The sequence below is a fragment of the Penicillium canescens genome, assembly GCF_028828765.1.
Source record: "Penicillium canescens strain IBT 15451 chromosome Unknown utg000004l_segment0_segment0, whole genome shotgun sequence".
NCBI classification, from domain to species: domain Eukaryota; kingdom Fungi; phylum Ascomycota; class Eurotiomycetes; order Eurotiales; family Aspergillaceae; genus Penicillium; species Penicillium canescens.
Genome location: NW_026703966.1, coordinates 1,336,005 through 1,355,954, shown reverse-complemented (window position 1 = coordinate 1,355,954; position 19,950 = coordinate 1,336,005). Strand labels below are relative to the sequence as shown.

The 19,950-nt window shown below is 51.2% G+C and overlaps 1 protein-coding gene across 1 annotated transcript; it reads right to left on the bottom strand.

The window, feature by feature from the left end:
* Positions 1-518: 518 nt before the first annotated feature.
* N7446_005854 (non-ribosomal peptide synthetase) lies at positions 519-19,284 on the bottom strand (the record flags this gene model as incomplete). The annotated part of the gene is made up of 6 exons (XM_058514602.1): positions 519-7,454; positions 7,529-11,038; positions 11,091-12,333; positions 12,357-15,436; positions 15,518-18,778; positions 18,835-19,284. The coding sequence occupies 6 exons, from the start codon at positions 19,282-19,284 to the stop codon at positions 519-521; spliced, it is 18,480 nt and encodes a 6,159-aa protein (XP_058371780.1).
* Between the last annotated feature and the right edge of the window lie 666 nt (positions 19,285-19,950).

Genomic DNA, 19,950 nt, shown 5'->3' with positions numbered 1-19,950 from the left:
TTGTACGCTACACCAACCAGGATTAAATTTAGGTTTCCATGTTTCGGATCGATTTTAGCTCCCACGGCGCAGGCTGGCCGCTGGGGGTGGAAAAGGTCGAATTGGAAGTCCTGATGTTAAGCTAGCGATCAAAAATGTAGAAAGGAGCACCATTGAAATTTTAGAGTATGTGTGGTGTGGAGGTATATTCTGGGAGGCAATGGGTGGCAGCAGTGGAGGTCCCATTCAAAAGAGGGTCGTCAAGAGCAGTGAAAAGAGTGCTAATAAAGGGAGTCAGATACATAAGTATATCATATTCTTTCCTCTTCTCCCCTTTTCCTATATGGCGAACAGATAGATCTGTCGTTAAAATTCCGTAATCTAACTGAAAATGAAGGTCGGGAGAGCCAATTTGAACAAATATATGTTGATTCAGAATAGAACTAGACAATACAAGTTCATGCAATAGAGATAATATAGTTAGCCAATGAACGCCAGTGAGCGCCTAGAAAATCATTTGAAACAGATAAAAAGGCAGATCAACAACGCGCCTGGATCAAGGTATCCAGCTGAGAATCGACCTGCGAATTATCCCAGAGATCCTCCACCGCAACCTGGTAACCCTGACGTTGCCAAAACGCGGCCAGCAACGCGATCGAGACCAGGTCACCACCCACAGCAAAGAAGTCGGATTCTAAGCCCAACGGCAGGTCGGGATTTCCCAGAACCTCCCGCCAGCTGTCATATAAGGCTGGTAGCAGGGTTACGTCCGTAGGCCAGACAGTGTCGGTGCAATCAACCGCAGAGTGTCCGTTCACACCAATAGATTTTGATGGACTCGGCAAGGGAAGAATAGACTCAGAGTGAATAAGCTGCGACACAGGTATCCGTGCGTGTGGGGAGTCGCAGATAGCCTGAATCGTGGCACAGAGACGATCCAACAGAGCAGTTGCCATGGGCTGGCCAACAGAGCGCGAGGAGGCGATGAAAAGCACCTCAATCTGGTTGCTGTCCAAGGGGGTGGTCTTGATAGCAATGTCTGCCTCGTCTGCCGCAGGACAGAAGTCACGAACAAGGTAGTTCTGGTTATTGAGAGTCACCGTCGCATCTTGGTCAATGTTTTGATGTTGCACAATACTGCTCATGCGAGTAGAAGGATGCCAGGGGCTGCAGTTTTGGACAATCTCGCGGGTTCCTAGCGATTCGTGGGCCATGTGAGAAGCATGTTGAGCCTGCACGGCTTCGAGGAGATGTTTCACGGTCGCCGTAGGATCGATTATGACACGGGTCGGGAGGATGTTCAGGCAAGGGCCGATCACCTGCTCTATGTTGACTTGAGGTAGATTGCGACCGGAAACGACATGGCCAAAGACGACATCGGAATTGCCAGAGCAGGAAGATAGGACAAGAGCCCAGGCGGTCTTCAAAATGGTGGCAAAAGTAATTCCTGAACCAATCTGAGAGGCAATGGTGATTGTTCGGGTCAGGTGCAAATCGTACACATTCCCATATTGGGGTGCGGAGTGCGCCACAATGTCGGTCATGGTGGAATTTGACAAAACATCACGCCAGTATGTTTGAGCACCCTGGCTAGCAGGATGGATGCTGGTGATGAAGTGAGAGAATGGAACCTCTGGAGCAGGCGTGCGGCCAGAAAATGCATCTTGGAAGCTCTGCCAGATGTGTGGCAGACATACACCATCATATTGGGCATGGGAGACTCGGAGAATGAGCCGATGATGTTCCTGATTACTGACAACTGACAACTGGGTGAGTACGCCACCCAAGGGCAGGTCCGAGTTGACGTCCTGCTTGCATAATTTGAGACAGAACGGTTCGATATCTTCCTCTATCTGATACCACGCGACCGGTTGCGAGATGTCTTTGAGTACCACCTGGTAGAAGCGGTCTTCGTAGGCAGCGAATACAGTCCGAAGAATTCCGTGAGTCTGAACAAAGAGAGCCCATGCTTTCTGAACAAACGCCAGGTCCCATGGGACCTCACCTTCACCATCCAGGAAGAGGTAATTCACCAAGCCATGGGTTTTTAGCATGGAGTGGGCGATTGCGGAGGATTGGAAGTCCGACGCAGGGAGAACGTCCACAATATTTTCAGGGGGTGTTTTCGTGGTCAGAGCCACCATGGGAAGCATATTGGAGATGTCGCTTATGAGGGTGAAAGGAGTATAAGGTGAAGGCGACTGCTGCATAAGGTCTTGCACTGATTTTCGTGAAATAGCAGCTGCCATTTCCTCAAGCACTGGAGACTGGAAAATATCTTGGACAGTCAAGGCCAGGCCAGCACATCGCGCATGACTAGTGAGTTTCATCGCCAAGATGCTATCACCTCCACAGCGAAGGAAGTGGTCGTTCTTGCCCAAAGTATCTTCTTGAACATGCAAGACCTTGGCCCATAAGGCGCGGAGCTCCAGTTCCATCGGTGTGGTCGGTTCCAGCTTGACACTGCTGGCCAGCGAAAAGGCCAGGCTATCTTCTCTCGAGAGGGACGTGACCAATTCGCGCAGTCGACGACGATCGGACTTGCCATTCATAGTTAAAGGCACGCGAGATAGGGGAATGAACATGGATGGGATCATGTACGATGGGAGCTGCTGGCTGAGGGTTTGTTGCAGGGCAACCAGCTCATCGCGCAAGTCGGTAGACATGTCCTTGATCTCGACAGGACCACTGCGGTTGCTATAATGTAGAAAAGCCACCACAACCTTCTGGAGATGAGTGGGATCTTGCACTGCATCCACACTCACGTGGGCGAGGGTAGGCATTGCAAGACGCATGGCATGCTCGATTTCACCTAGTTCCACACGCTGGCCACGGACCTTGACCTGAGTGTCTTTACGACCAACGAATCGGATCGTGCCGTCTTCATTGTAGCGCACCAGGTCGCCTGTACGATAAAACCGGGAACCTGGACGAGTTGCCCAAGCGGGGTTCGCGACAAATGCCTGTGCTGTCTTTTCAGAGTCATGAAGGTATCCTCGGGCAACCGTTGGGCCTTCCAGAAGAAGTTCTCCTACACAGCCCAAAGGTGTCAGGCGGTTTGGATCCTGAGGATCAGCGATCCAATAGAGGGCTCCAATGGCTGCCCCCAGGTTTGCCGGGTCACTTGTCGCAATGGCTGGAGGAGCACCGGAGCAATATATTGAGCATTCTGCGGGCCCATAACACACCCTGAGGTCGAGCACATTGTGCCACTTGGCAATGGTGTCGCGTGTGGATGCCTCACCTCCGAGAACCAGCATTTTCAGCGAAGGAATAGTATCGGTTGGGAGGAGAGCGGCGACAGTGGGCGTCAAGAAGGCCCAGTTACACTGGAAGGTGTTGATTGCCCCAGATAGATCGTTCATACGTTGCTCATCCGACGGTACACAGACACACCCACCGCGTTGCAATGTCGTGAAGATATCGGCGCAGCTCACGTCAAATGTATATGCGGCGAACTGCAAAAGTCGTGTTCCGGGGCCGATCCCCCAGCGTGTTCCATGAGCCTTTGAGCTTGAGCAAAGAGAGCCGTGCTCAATCACAATGCCTTTGGGCTTGCCAGTGCTTCCCGACGTGAAAAGCACATAGGCGGAATTTCGGGCAGTGAGGGTTGGCATAACAAACGGTAACCCTTCGAGACTAGATATGAAGTCCTCTGTCACGGTAACTGTCTGTAAAGCTGTCGAGTTTGCAAGGATATTGGCATGACGGGGATTGCTCAGAAGCACTGTTGCTTGAGCGTCCTTTACAATCGCCTCGAGACGAGATTTGGGGTGGGCAGGATCAAGATTGACGCAAGCACCGCCGGCCTTCATGACGGCCATCTGTGCGACGACGGCCCATCTCGACTTGTCAAAGCACAGAGGGACCAGAGTCTCAGGTAAAACTCCTAGAGAGACGAGGTGGCGAGCAAGAATCGTCGAGAGCCGGTCGAGCTCACTATAGGAGAGCTGGCCATCCCAAGCATCAACAGCCAACGCCTCCGGCTGCTGCGACACTTGGTCAGCGAAGATGACTGGTACAGTTGACTCGACGGTTTCCGGATACTGTCGATTCCATTGGATGATCTGCTGTAGATCATTATTACCAAAGAGCTCAATGGAAGCGAGCTGAGCTTGGAGATTTTTCACATCCGTCACTTGTTCCAGAATATGCTCGAAATGGTGCATTATGGTCTGCACCTGCCAGGCCGAGAGGATGTTATCATCATGGCGGGACTCAATGATGACTTTGTCCTCCGCTATGAAGCATTCGACGACCAGCGGATAGCTGTCGAAATCTTCCAGGGGCAGTTCGACCTCTTCCACACCTGGCAAGGCATCTCCAGTTGCATTAGGATCCGACACGGGTTGAATGACGAATAGATTCTGGAACTCGATTGCCCGGGAACAATCCAAGCTGATGCCAGCAATATTTTGTAAACCGAAATGCTCGTGTGGGATCATATCTGTCGACTGTTGCTGAACCTGAGCCAGGAACTCACTGACTGTGAGTTTCGGCGACATTGCCATTCGCACAGGCACAGTTGTAATGGTTGGACCGATCATGGCGTCGATACCAGCCACCGCACTGTTGCGGCCAGAGAGGGTCATTCCAAATACCACATCGTTGCTATCTGTGTAGCGGGAGAGAAGTATCCCCCAGGCAGCTCGCAAAATGGTAGCCCTGAGGATCGTAGAGTCTTTGAGGTTTGGCAGGGGGATCTCAATCTGCACCTTGCCACGAACGGAAGGCCGGTATGATGGTGAAGGCAATTCGGGGAATGTCGATGGTCGGGGGCCGGACATTTGATTTTCCCAGAAAGATTGCGTCAATTGAGTGTCAGTGTTTTGCAAGTGCTTGATGAAGGTATTGAATGGGGCGGAATCGAGGCAATGACCATGCTCGTATGCGAAATGGACCTGATTAAGGATCAATGGCAGCGACCAACCGTCGTAAGTGGCGTGGTGCGCAGTGAAGATGAAGTGACGGTCCTCAGTGAGTCCATAACGCAACGGTGCAGCACCGTAGATTAGTCCTTCAGTCAAGTCCTGCTCTAGGTACTGCTTCAGATCCACCGCCCTTCTCCAGTCGATACTCTCTTTCACCACAACTTGGACGAATCCTGCATCTGGGGTTGGCACGAAGCGCGTGCGCAATATTGGGTTCTTCTGGGCAACCATGTCCCAAGCTGATTGGAATCGAGCAACATCCAGAGTAGGATCCAGGTTGAGAACTTTCCGCAAAGTGTAGGACTTGGGGTTGAGCATGGAAAGGGCCATCATGCCTTCCTGAAGAGGACTTGCTGGAAATACATCTTCAATCGACTCTACCGGAATTAAACATTGACGACTAATGTCGCTCAAGAATCCAGAAATGTCTGGAATCGTGTTCAGTAGTTCGAACGGCCTCAGAGAGGGATGAGCGTCGCCGTTGGCGAAGGTCTTGGCGGCCATTGCAGCGGCCAAGTCGGACAGCACAGGATGCTGGAAAATATCCATGACAGTGATAGGGAAGTTCTCCGGCGTGGTAGCAGCCATTTTCATAGCTCCAATACTGTCTCCGCCCATTTGAAAGAAGTTATCATCCGCTCTGATATCATCCATGGAGATTTTGAGGATGCGATGCCAGAGTTCTTGTAACTTCTTTTCCGATACGGTGTGGGGTACTCGGCGACTGTCTTCACGAAGCGAATAGCCCTTCAGTTGGGTATCGCTCAGTATGGCTACTGCGTCGCGAAGTAACTTACGGTCCAGCTTCTGCGCGGATGTTGTGGGCATCCAGTTCGTGGGAATATAGAGCGATGGCTGGTATGATGGAGGAAGAACGGAGTGAAGGTGAGCCTTGAGATCCAAGGCCCAAGCTCGGGTCTCCATGTTCACTTCCCCTAGGAGCTCGCTGCCGGCCAGCCTGACAGGCTTGAAGGCAAACACGGCGAGAAGCGCTTGCTCTTGTTCTCCGTGAGGGAGCACCACCTCAACCGCGATCTGTGGATCAGATCCCAAATGACGGTTGATTTGATGTTCAATCTCAGAGAGCTCGATTCGTTGACCGCGCAGCTTGATCTGTGTGTCTCTGCGGCCCAAATATGTAATTGTCCCATCGATGTTATAACGCACTAAATCACCGGTCTTGTAAAATCTCTGAACGGAGTCATTGGACATCGGATAGAATCCTGGGTTGCGAATGAAGACTTGATCAGTCTTTGCTTGGTCGTGGAGATATCCTCGAGCCAAGGTACCGCCTTGAACTAAAAGCTCACCGATGGCCCCAACAGGTGCCAGCTGGTGATGGTTGTTTGGGCGAGTAATCCAGGAAAGAGAGCCCACAGCTCTGCCAAGATTGTCGCAACGGTCATTTTTGCCTGCAAAGGTCTTCATAACCGCGAATACACATGACTCCGTGGGCCCATATCCATTTATGAGACGAAGACTCTCTGCCCAAGTTTGGATGTTATCTTCATGTAGTGCTTCTCCTCCCAGAATCAGGGTTTTGAGAGTGGGAACTTGGTGTGGTCGAAGGAGACGCACGACCGAGGGAGTCAAGAAGGAGGTATTGGCTCTCAATCGGTTCATGGAGCCGGCAATATCACTCATTCGCTCGGCATCGGACGGGAGACAGATGCATCCACCGTAGGTCAGAGTTGTGAAGATCTCAAGAATGCATGCGTCGAAGGTAAAAGCTGCGAATTGGAACATTCGCGTGGCAGAGCTGCATCCAATTTCTTGTCCATGATGGATGACACTGGTACTGACAGCTGCATGCTCCATAATCACACCCTTGGGAGTACCAGTGCTGCCAGAGGTGAAGAGAACATATGCGACACTATGAGGAGAGACAGGGCCAGTGAGTACAGGAGCATATTCATCATGCCAGATACTGGCAGATTCCGAAACAACGAGGGTCTTGGGCACGAGCTCGGCCAGTAACGCCAGCTTCTCCTGGGAAACTAGCACCAGTGATGAAGATATCTGTTGGATTATCAGTTTCAGTCTGTTAGCTGGGCTGGAGGGATCTAAAGGCACAAAGCCTGCCCCTGCCTTCAGAACAGCAAGCATGGAAATTATCGCCCAAGATGACTTCCCAAAACAAATCGGAACGAGATCACCACGGCTCACTCCCATATTGACAAGAGCATGGGCGAGCTGGACGGCCTTCTTTTCAAGTTGTGAGTAGGTCATCTGTCCATCCCAGGAGGCAATGGCTGGTGCGTCTGGCGAGGCTGTTGCATTCCCCTCAAAGAGTCCATGCAGGGGTTCATGAACAGTCGGGGCCATAGCGGAATTCCACTCGAAGACCTTGTTCTTGGCCGATGCGCCGAAAAGATCAACCGAGTCCACTGTGGAGGAAGGATGGGAGATGATGAATTCCAACGCCGCGGAGAGAGCTCCCGAGACCTGGACTGCGTATTCTGGAGACAGTCGTGAAGTCAGATACCCCAGCTCAACTGTGAAACCGTTTAGGTCGGTGTCTGCAACATTCACCGTGATATCGTACTAGCAAAAATATAGAGTGTAAGTTACCCAAACGGTCTATTACGACACCAAACGGGAGAAACTGTCAAACTTACCTCCGTGGGATCGATTCCGTCAAGATATGTCATCTGCAGATCACCCAGTACCAGTCTCTCGACATCACGACGCTGGAAGCTGACAACTGTGTTAAACAATGGCTTGCCTGTTACTCCCAACGCATGGTGAATTTCCGCCAACCCGACATGTTGGTATGGAAGCATCTTGAGATACTCGTGGTGGAGGTTCTGCAACTCCGTAACGACAGACTTGCTACTGACTTCGGCTAGATTTGTTGCACACACCAGCATGTTGATGAAAGGACCAACAGCGCTCTCCAAGCCTGGCAGGGGAACCTCTCTACCTGCCGTGAGATAACCAAAGCAGACCTGATCTTCGCCCGAATAAGCCTGAAGGACCAGGGACCATGCCAAGCGGATCACATTGGCCAGCGTTATATTGTTCTCTTGGCAGAACGCACGCACTTGCCCGTTGTCAGGTACCATGACATCGATACTCTTCATTTCCTTTTCCACCTCACTGGAGACTACCAAAGAGGGGAAATGGCACGGCTTGACATCACGAAGATAATTCGACCAGAAATATAGACCCTCCGCAGCCGGCTGAGATCGAATGTATGCAATGTAGTCACTGTACGGTATGGCTGGCGAGACTGAAAGCTGATTGCTGTATGCAGAGGCGAGATCATTGATCAGTACTGACATGGCTGTTCCATCCATGAGAGCATGACTCATGTCGAGCCTGAAGTAGACGGATCCTTCAGCACATTCGACCACGACCAGGCGATGGGGTGGTTCAGCCATCGATGGTGACAAGTGATCGTAACTCTTAAGAAGGTCAATAGCTCCATGAGCTGACTCGGCTTGGAGAACCCGAGCCACCGCACGGTGGCTGCGAAGAACCATTTGATCAAATGGTCGCTGTGAGATTCCTTTGAGGAAAACAGTCCGTAGGATTGTGTGGCGATCAACAACTTGCTGCCACGCTGAAGCTAGGCGCGTAGCATTGATAGTCGCTCCTTTACAAGACTCAATCTTCATGATGGCGTGATAGAGGTAAGCATCCTCAAGACGAAGTTGACTGAGCAAGATACCAGTTTGCAGAGGCGAACATGGATAAAGCTCGTCGATGTCATCCAAAGTCAGGCCGAGCTCAGGTACTCTGGAACTCTGCAACTTATCCAACTCGGGATAGGAAATCTCAAGAAGAGGATAGTCACTTCTGGTTAGAGTAAATTCTGTGGAAGCCAAACTCTTGGAAATGTTCTTCAGAGAGGCGGCGTAGTTCTCAATCCACTTGTGGATACTGCCAACATGCTTCATGTGACGATTGAACGTGAAAGAGATATGGGTTGATCCACTGATCACGTAGACATTGATCTCAAACAGAGCGTAGCGTCGCACGGCCGATCCAACATCTCCCTTGTTGAACGGCACCAGATGGAACATCCCATCGGAACGCTCTAATCCTTGGTACAAGCCGAGATAATTGAAGACGATCTCCACGGGCATGTGGTCGGTAAAGGCCTTCACACCGTCCTCGTTCAGGTACCTCGATGTGAAGTAGGACCATCCGTTCGCAGGAAGCGTGCGCCTCTGATCTTTTACACTTCGAACAATATCTGTGTGGGACGTGGTGGAATCTACTCCGGATATATAGAAGGGGAAAACGGTGGTAAACCAACCCACTGAGTCGGAGAGATCGATGTCGCTGGTCCACGGCTCACGGCCATGGCCTTCGTTGAAAACCGCAGGCGGGGGCTTTTCGAAGGTTTGCGCATAGGAGGCGAACAAAGCTGCGATGAGAATATCGAGTGGCTCTGTTCTCATCGCCTGATGACAGCCAGTCAGCAAGGCTTCACTTTCCTGGGATGCCAGTACTGCTGAGACTTGGATATTGTCGCCAGCAAAGTTGGGAACATCTTCCATTCCCCAATAGCCATAGTCTGCTCTGGGGATTGTATAGGGAAGAGCCTGACTTGGCGGAAGATGTTCCGCGGCATATTCGGTCTGCAATTGCTGCCACTGCTGGAATGAGAAGGGAGCAGTGGGTGTTTGTGAGATCTCCCCTGCGACTGAGTCTTCTAATTCCTGGAAGATGATTCTCCAAGACACTAAATCAATGACCAGGTGGTGAGCCACCAGGAAGAACAGCGGGAGCTGTCCTGGAATGGTGAAATGTTCCACCGCGAACACGGGACCCTCCTGGATGTCGAGTTCCTCCTGCGCATGTTGTGCCAAATCGAGAGCGTCTTGTTCACTCTCTACCGCACGTTCTCTGAATCGGTACGCAGAGGGACTATAACCGATCAAAATTTGCTTCCACTGTGAGTTGTGCGACTGCCGGAATCGTGCTCGCAGCATCGAGTGACGCTGCACGACCTTGCCCACAGCGTCCCTCAACTGCTCCACTGGCACATCCAAGGCCAAGCGGAACAAGAAACTCTGATTGAACTGATTCGCTGTCGCTTCTTGGTATCCTTGGGATATATTTTGGAAGTAAAACTGCTGGATGGGAGTCAGGTCAAAGGGAGTGTCCAACCGGTCGGAGTGCTGATAAAGATTGATGCCTTGCACTGTCTGCACAAAGTCGGCCAATGCTGCAATGCTGGTACTACGCATCACATCCTTAAAAAGAACTTTTAAACCTTCATTTCGACACATGACGACCAGCTGCATACCGCTGATCGAGTCACCACCGAGGGAAAAAAAGGATCGCTGGAGAGACACCTTGTTGAGAGGCAGATTCAAAACACGTCCAACAATTCCCTGCAAGCGCTCTACTGCATCCGATTTGGGAGTAGTAGTTTCAGTGAGATCGGCCTCTTCTTCTTTCTCGGCTAGTGCATCGAAGTAAATCTCCTGCTGCATATCTTCGACCCATTCCTGGACCTTACGTCGGTCCAGCTTTCCAGACAGCGACAATGGAAGCCTGGAGCACAGCAGCCAGACGGAGGGTATCATGTAGCTAGGGAATACACCTGCGAGGCGGTCACGAATGGATGTGATCTGGTCGATGGCCCGCTCCTTGCCAGAGTCCTTATTGAAAGGAATAATCCCCTCGACAGAGACAGCCTGGGTGGATATTTCATTCTCAAATGCCACCAGGGCAACCAGCTTCTTCTTGCAGAGTCCATGGCTGGGAACAACAAGCGCCGTCTGGACGACCGAAGGGTTCCGGCTAATTACTTCTTCGATGTCCCAAGTGACCAGGCGTTGTCCGTTCAGTTTGATCTGTCCATCAGCACGTCCGATGAATAACATATTTCCATCAGCTAGCATTTTGACGAGATCTCCAGTTCTATACAATCGCGTTCCCTCCTTGACTTCTCCACGCCATCTCGGAGGAGGAATGAACGCTTTGGAATCCAGCTTGGGATCCAGATATTGTGTGACAATAGGACCTTCGATCAAAAGCTCTCCTGGACAGCCTACAGGGACCAGTCTCTGGCAGTCTTCGGGGTCGGCGACCCAAAACAGGCATCCATGGGCGCGTCCAATGCTGTTTGCTGGCATGGCACCCTCTAAAACGGCGAACGAGGACATAATCTTGAAGTAATCAGTAACATGTTATCGTAATTTCAAGGTCAAATATTCTTACGGTGCATTCCGCGGGCCCAAAGCTGTTGAGTACGCGGACGTAGTCCTGCCATTTGCCTGGAAGATCAGCAGGGACAGCCTCGCCTACCAATGCCAATGTCCTTAACGTGGGAACCGCCTCTGGTGAGAGGGAGAGAGCTAGAGAAGGAGTCAAGAAAGCATAGCTGACATTCAAGCGCGTCATCGCCCCAGCCAGATCATTAACCCTTTCGTCCTCTGATGGGACACAAACGCATGCTCCTACACACAAGGATAGGAAAATCTCCCCATTGCTGGTGTCAAATGTGTAAGCGGAGAACTGCAGGAAACGCGTGGATTGATCAATCCTCATGTCGGCATTGTGAGCCACCAGTGAGCGTACATTGCTGTGGCGAACCACAATACCCTTGGGCTTTCCAGTACTACCAGATGTAAAGTTGACCATTGCGGCATCGTCTGGAGAGGCCTTTTGAAGGATTCCCAAACTACCACCAGGGAGGGATGGGAAGAGTGCCGACTCAACAACAATGACATGGTCCACTAGGTCTCCCACCAACTCTCCGTAGGCTTCTGATCCTGCCAGAATAACACAGCATTTTGTAGCCAAGATAACTTGTTCAAGGTGTGATCTTGGATGAGAGGGGCCCATGGATGTGTATGCACCGCCGGACTTGAGGACTGCCAACATTGCCACCACGGTCCATGCAGATTTCTCAAAGCAGAGGGCGACTACCTGCTCAGGCCCAACACCAAGGGTGGAGAGTCTGATCGCCAGCTTGTCGGATAATGCATCCAACTGCGAGTACGTGAACGAGGCGTCCCAGCCCTCAACAGCAGGTGAGGATGGATGCGCCAGAGCTTGTTGACGCACCTCGTCGTGGATGCACCCTGAGATGGTCTCTGGAACAATCCCATGGTTATTTAGAGCCATTAGGTACTGGTGTTGCTGATCATCGACTAAGTCGAAATCCCGAAATTCTTTGGTCGGCGAGGCAAGCAAATTGGTGAGAATCGTCTTGAAAGTTGAACCCAACAGACTGGCCTTCTCGTCTGACATGAAGGTGGTCCAGTAGTTAATGTCGACGTGGATGTCAGCATCGCCAACCGTGATACTTACGCTCAAATCATACTCCGTGGGGTCGGAACCGCCCAAATACTCGACAGCAATGCTACTACTTCTCTCATCTGACTCTACCATTGATCGTTGCAGAGAAAGCGTGGTGTTGAACAGACGCTCCCCGAGAGTCGCAAATGATGCTGAACCTCTGCCAACGAGGTATGTTGATACGGTAAAGAGTTTAAGAAATCATCGTTGATCCTTCCCATAATGTCGATCAACCTGGATGAGTCATTGACTTCGATACGACAGGGCAACATGTTGATGAATGGACCCACGGCGTGATCTAGATCGAGGCCGTCGGCATCACGCCCTGATGAAAGGTAACCAAAGGACACGTCTGAATTCCTGGTGTATAGGCGCAGGACTAGAGCCCAGGCAGCCTGGAACACGTTCGCAATGGTCAATTCGTTATTTTTGCAGAAGATTTGGAGCTCAGGAAACATGTCTGTAACTGGCATGTTGACCACCCGGAGCTCCTTTTCGGACACCATGTCATCCAAGAGCGAGGGAAACATGGCTGGCTGCATGTTCTCTAAGTATTTCGACCAGAAGGACGTGGTAGCCTCGCGAGGCTGTCGCTGCCAGAAAGCGATGTAGTCACTGTACAGGGGCCCAGGGGGGATTGCATTGTCATAGGCCGCTCTGATATCACCGAGAAGCAGAGGCATCGATGCGCCGTCAATCAACGTATGACTAAGTTCCAGGTTGAAGTACAGGAGATCTTTGGCCTCGAACACCGTCATTCGGTGCGGGGGAACGGGCTCATTGTAGTCGACAGGGTGTTCCTGATCATACCGAAGCAAACTCTCTAGGCTCCTGGCCCTCTCCACTCGGGGCGTATAATTTTTGAGTACAATTTGACTGTACAGGGAGTCTCCTGATAGTCCCTCAATGAAAAAGGTACGCAAGACTGGATGACTCGCAACGACACGACTCCATGCCAGAAGGAGCCGATCCATATTGAGTGGCTTCAATGTGTCTACTGCCCGGATTGAACAAACAGCCGAGAACTTGTACGTCTCCGGGGCTTGGGCTTGGCTAATCAGGATACCCTCCTGCATGGGCGAGCACCCATACGCGTCTTCGATGTCGGGCAGACCTGTGTAACCCAGCTTTTTGACCCATTCGTCAAGATCAGATGGATGCATACTCGGTAGCAGACGGAACGCTTGGCCGTCAGTCTTGGTTAAACTGGCGGAACTGTTCATGACTGTCGCTTCTGTCGCAATCTGGCGGAGTGATTTGCTCTTCAGGATGCTCTTCACTGCACATTGAATACCACGGGATCGAGACCGTGATGAAGTCTGCATGGCTGTGATTGAATCTCCTCCTAACGAGAGGAACGAAGCGTTCATGAAGACTTCCGCCACGGGAAGGTTAAGGACCGAGCTAACCACCTCCCTCACGTCTGTCTCCATCTTGTTCATTGGCAGATTTTCGGGGCCATTGGGGCAATCAGTCGGTTCAAAGTTGTCAGCAATCTCCTGCAAGTCCTCAACCCAAGCAACAACTGACGGACGATCTGATTTTCCGTTTCTTGTGACGGGAATCGACTGCACAACAAGCCAGGTGGAAGGTATCATGTAAGAAGGCAACCTTGTTCCAAGCCAGTCTCGCATGGGAGATATATCTACATTGGAATCCCGCCGCAGCTCAATGCTAGCCTTACCTAGGGCATGAACCTGGTCGTTCAAGCTCAGCACCGCAACTAGCTTGCCTGCCAGTTGGCCTTTGGTAGGCACCATGGCTAGTGCATTCTGAACATTGGCGTGCATCAGCATCGTCCGGTCAATCTCGCCCATCTCCACACGTTGGCCGTGCAGCTTTACTTGATGGTCTCGACGGCCAATGAAGTGAATAGAACCATCCGAGTTGTATCTGGCAAGATCGCCGGTTCGGTAAACCTTGAATTGTGTAGCGGGCCCACCCGCTTGATACTGCGACCACCATGCAGGGGGATCGATAAACGCCGCCTGGGTTTTTCCATCGTCTTTCAGATATCCTCGGGCAACAATTGGCCCTTCAATCAGGAGCTCGCCGACGGCACCGACTGAGCACAGTTTGCTCGGGTCTTCCGCATTGGTGATCCACATCCTGGCACCAAGTCCATAACCAATGTTGCGTGGGGAAGCAGATGATGGGACATTTTGCAGGCCTGTAGACCAGATACTGCACTCTGCGGGCCCGTATATGTTCACTAGATTGGTGTGATTGGCCCAGGTGGCGATGTTGTCTTCTCGCAGGGCCTCACCTCCCAGGGCCAACGTGGAAATTCCCGGAACTTCAGAAGGATGCAGCAGACTCACCACCGAGGGTGTCAAATATACGACTTTGGCGTTCATCCGGTTGATGACACCAGCCAGGTCATTCATTCGTTCATCCTCGCTTGGAATGCAAAGCGTGCCACCACTCATCAAACAGGTAAACGTCTCGCCAATGCTGACATCGAATGTGTACGATGCAAATTGCAGTACTCGGGCTTTCGCGTAATTCATTGCAGGCCCGTGAGATTTTGCGCTGCTACAGATGGCATGGTGCTCGAGAACGATTCCTTTTGGTTTACCTGTGCTGCCTGATGTGAAAACGACAAAAGCAGGATTGGAAGGCGAGACCTCGGACGAAGTGGAAGGAACCAGGAGTGCTGACTGGTCCTGGAGCAGCGTATCAATGGTGTTTGCCCCGAGGATGATTACGTTTGGCACCAGTCCGTCGAATAGCGATTCGTTGCCTTCTGAAACAATGGCGGTTTGGGCCTCGCACTGCTCGACCATTTGTTCGCGTCTGCTGCGAGGGTGCTCCGGATCAAAAGCAACACATGCTCCACCCGCCTTTAACGTGGCCAACTGAGCAACGACCGTCCAACGCGACTTGGGAAAGCCAATTGGTACCAGAGACTCTGGTTGGACACCCTTCTGCATCAGCAGTTCCGCGAGAATGCTGGTCATAGAATCCAGTTCCTGGTAAGTGAAACTGCCATCCCAAGCCTCAATGGCGACAGCCTGTGGGCAAGTAATCGCTTGTTCGGAAATCAGGTCATGAACGCAGACGTGAAGGTCGGCCCACTGCTGACTGTTCCAATGTGCAATCTGAGATTGATCACGATCACTCATCATATCCAAATCGCCCAACTTGGCTGAGTGGCTATGAACCACAGCGTCGATAGCCCGGCGGAACGTGGCCAGCACGTTCTCGGCCATGGCGTCACTGAGAGCCGCCCGGTAATGTCGAAGTGTAACAGAAACCCGTGTCTGGGAGACGAATATGTTGACAGAAATATCATACTAAACCAAGTTAGTATTTCTACCATTAGCAACTGGTTATGGTCTTACCTCTGTTGGGTCCAATTCCCCAATAACCCTAAATCCTATGCTCCCATTAGCTTCCTCGCTAAAGAATACCTCTCCCAGGGCGCTTTGGAGGGACATGATTGTGTTGAACAACGGCTTCGAAGTGCCTAACGCATGCTGGATCTCGGCAACTGAGCAGTGCTGATGGGGGAGCCCTCGTAAGAAGTTCTGCTGTGTTTCCTTTGCAATAGAGGTGATTGTCGATTCAGGAGACAGCAGCATGCGATAGATCATCATGTTGATAAACACACCGACTGCCTCACTGATCTCAGCCACAGGCATCTCGCGGCCTGTGGTCAGATATCCAAATGAAATATCATTCTGCTTCGTGTAGGCCTGAAGGACCAGGGCCCATGCCGCTTGGAAAACAGAAGCGGGCGTGAAGTTATTAACGGCACACAGGGCATACAGAGCGTCGACGCCCTCAATATCCATTTTCACTTCGCCCGGTTGACCCTCAAGAACCAAATCGTCGTTGAGGGTGGGCATGTGGCAGGGGGTTGCATCCTCCAAGTGCTTAGTCCAGTATTCTAACGAAGAGTCCACGGACAGCTGTTGGATATAATCGATGTAGGAAGAGTATTTGATCGTACGGTCCCCTGGAAGATTGCCATCGTATGCTTGACAGAGATCACGTAGCAAAATCAAGATGGAGACTCCGTCAACGAGGGCGTGGCTAATATCAACAGTGATGAAATGCTTGCCCTCGTCTGTGGTAGATAGCACGAAAACCACTGGCGGCTGGAGGGCAGTGTCTGTTCGAGTGAACGCCTCTTGCGCCTGCCAGAACGCATTTACATTTTTCAATCTCCATTCCACAACCCTTGCTTTGCTTTTTTTGAGGACCAGCTGGTCGAATAGGCCGTCTTCTGTCTCGGTCTCGATCATAATGGTCCGCAGCGCAGGATGCCGAGCCGTGACATGTTCCCAGGCGTCCAACAAGCGCTGTCCATCAATCTCTTCTCCTGTGCAAGACAGCACCTCGCAGGTGATGCGAAGCTGGTAGCTTTCGGGGTTCTGCTGTTGGCTCAGAAGGATTCCTCGCTGCACGGCTGACAGTCCATACACATCCTCTACCGAGTTGAACTCGAGACCAACTCGCGATAGTCTCTCTTGATCCAATGAAGGTGAATATGTTCGAATCGCCTGGCTGGTAAAAGGGGCGACTGGACCTCGACTCTCAATCTTCTCAACGAGCTCAATCAACGTTGCACTTTGCAGAATATCTTCGAAAACAACAGAAACGCCATTACGGCGCAATTTGTCAAGGAGCTGTGTCGCCTTGATAGAATCACCAGAGTTCTGGATCCACGATCTGTTTAACCACACGTCCTCGGGTTTTGTGAAGCCCAGAATATCGCGGCAAAGTTGTTCCATTTCACGTTCTCGCTCGTTCGATGGGCTGACCCTCTCAAGGTCATCATCCATTCCCATGAGGAAACTGTATGTGTCTGGTGACATATCCTTGACATATCTGGCCACTGCCACTCCGTTTTGCTTGCCAGAGACAGTCAAAGGGATAGACCAGACCGGTGCCCAGATTGTTGGCAACATGTAACTTGGCAGCTGCTTGAAAACCGACTCTGCCACAGCTGCAAGTTGCTTTTTGGCAGAGCTGTAGTTCTCTTCGGTGAGTAACTCGAGAGTTGAGGATTGGCGTTGAAGCTCTTTCAGAGAAACCACGGCCGCCAGTTTGGCCTGACAAGGACCTTCTTTTGCGAGTACGACAGACACTTGTCTGACGAATGGATGAGCAGCAATACGGTGTTCAATCTCCCCCAGTTCGATTCGGAGGCCGCGCAGCTTTACTTGGCTATCCTTTCGGCCAATGAAGTGGATAGAGCCATCCGTATTGAACCGGGCCAAATCACCGGTCTTGTAGATGCGTGAGGACGGTGTGGTATCCGCTTTGAACCACTTGGCTGAGTCCAAGAATACAGCCTGTGTCTTTTCGGGCTCATACAAGTATCCCCGAGCAACGATATGTCCCAGAATGACCAACTCGCCGGGAGCCCCAATTGGAACCAGGGTATCGTGGTCATGTGGCTTGACGATCCAACAGCAACCACCCAGTGGATGCCCAATGTTCATTGGATTCGTTTGGAGGGACAGTGGAACATTCGCCGTTGCAGCGATCGAACACTCCGAAGGGCCGTACCCATTGGCTAGTCGCACATGCGGCGCCCAAGTTTTAATGTTTTCTTCCAGGACGGCTTCACCACCCAGTACCAGAAATTTCAGTGTCGGGACCTGCCTGGGGTCCATGGACTTCACCAGTGACGGAGTGAGGAAGGCCCAGGTGATGCTAAACTGTTGGATGCAGAAAGCAGGTCCCTGAGATCGCTCCTGGTCGTTGGGAATACACACACAGGCACCCGAGATGAGTGAAGTTATAATCTCTAGGATACTCACGTCAAAAGTGAACGATGCCAATTGCAACACTCGATCATTGGAATCCATCCCAGATGCTTTCTGTTGCGCCTGAGAACCAGTCAGGAACTGTCGATGTTCAATCACACATCCTTTCGGCTTGCCGGTACTTCCAGAGGTGAAGATGATATACAATGTGTTTGAGGGAGTGGCTGTTGATTCCAGAACTGTTCCCTGGGGAGTCGGCCCCAGGGAGTCCACAAAGACACGCTCGATGCAAATTACATCACCCTCAAACCATTCCATCTGAGCAGTATGCTCCGATGCGGTAAGGATCCATTTTGTCTTTACTTGGTCCGCAACCTCACGGTGTCGGGCCGTTGGATGTGATGGATCCAGAAACAAAATGGCTCCGCCGGCACGGATGACAGCCATCATGGCCACAACGGCCCAAGCAGACTTAGGAAAACATAAGATTACCACGGCTTCTGGTCCTACCCCCAGATTCTGCAGGTAGATGGCCAGTCGTCCACTCAGACGATCCAAGTCTTCATACGTCAGAACCGTCTCAGCTGTCCGCACTGCCTCGTTCAATGGTCTTTGTAGGACAATTTCTTCAAAGAGAGTGCCCACACAGTGATCCACCGCTTTAGGAAGGCGACTGCCCCAGGTCTGCAGCTGTCTCTCAGTCTCAGGGTGGAGAAGATTGATCTGCGAGATTTGTCGATTCGCATCAAGATGAAGCTCATTCAGTAACTGGCTGACTGTGTTTGCAACCTGCTTTGCGAATGATGGAGCAAGATATTTTGCTTTATGGATCAGACATATTTCCATCTGATCGTGCCCATCCACCACTAGCAGGGATACTTCGAACTAACACGCAAAGTCAATTTCCGGCCTTGATCGGCAGATATTCAAGCAGAACTTACTTTTTCCAGGTCTTTAGTGATTTCTTCTCTAGTGCTTGCAAAGTAGACGGCTGAATTGCAAGGCAGCTCCAATGTGTGGTCTTGGATGTGTCGCTTTCTATCTCCAAATGACCGGAGCAGCTCAATCATAGTGACTTGCTCGTCTATCTCCAAGGTCACCAGCTCAAGGTCTGCTGTTCCAATCACGGATGCTGCGCAGATAGCTCCATTTCCCGTGAATGTTTTCAAAATTAGGCCCCATAAGGCAAGAAAAACGTCGGACAGAGGGATTTTCTGGTCGCGACTGAAGTCGTGTAGCCATGGCTTGAATTCGGTTGATGGCAATTCGATCGAGACTTGCGCATCATTGATGCTCAATGCTTCTTCGTGATCCTCTAAATGCAGCTCAGGAAACTTGCATTCCATTGTTGCCGATTCGTTTGTGGTGCTCATGGTAACCGAGTTTGTCATGTTGATTGAGCTCAGAATACGCAAGTACAACAGCACTTCGTCTCGCTATTTTGGCCTTTCAATAGCCAAACTTGTCTCAAGCAGGAGGCGTATATAATAGGCGTCGAATAAGCTCCGTAAGCATCTCTCCTTCTGTCTCTTACCTCGTGGTCGCTTGACAAAACCATCCCGTTTATTATTATTTTTTCTTAGTTCCATTAGCCTTGCATTAGTGTGACACAAATTCGCCGCGTCCCAAATGAATCGCCCCCATCTTCTCCCCACTAGGTGGTGAGTGAGGGTACCAAACTCGATACGAAAGTCCCCGTGGCTGTTATGGTATGGGTACTGGTACAGATTGATCTGGTCCGAAACCCGGGAGTTGTATCGGTACATGTTTACGTTCTGTATTAGTCCTTGTATTTATTGTATTATTGCCCATCGTACCAGTATTGCTCGCGACGCCTTGCGCTAGTATTACTACTAGTGGTGCCACAGGTATTTCTATTATACAACTTACGGTCTTGTGGGCCAGTCTGCTACTATGTACCTCAGTACTGATTAATTGGTCATGCGGCTTATTCAGACGAATTGGCGTGCGTGCCCCAGCCCTAATTGCAGCAGCTGGGCGGTTGAAGTTGCGAGACTGAGCTCGCGTGGAAAGGTCCTACCACTGAGCTGATTTAC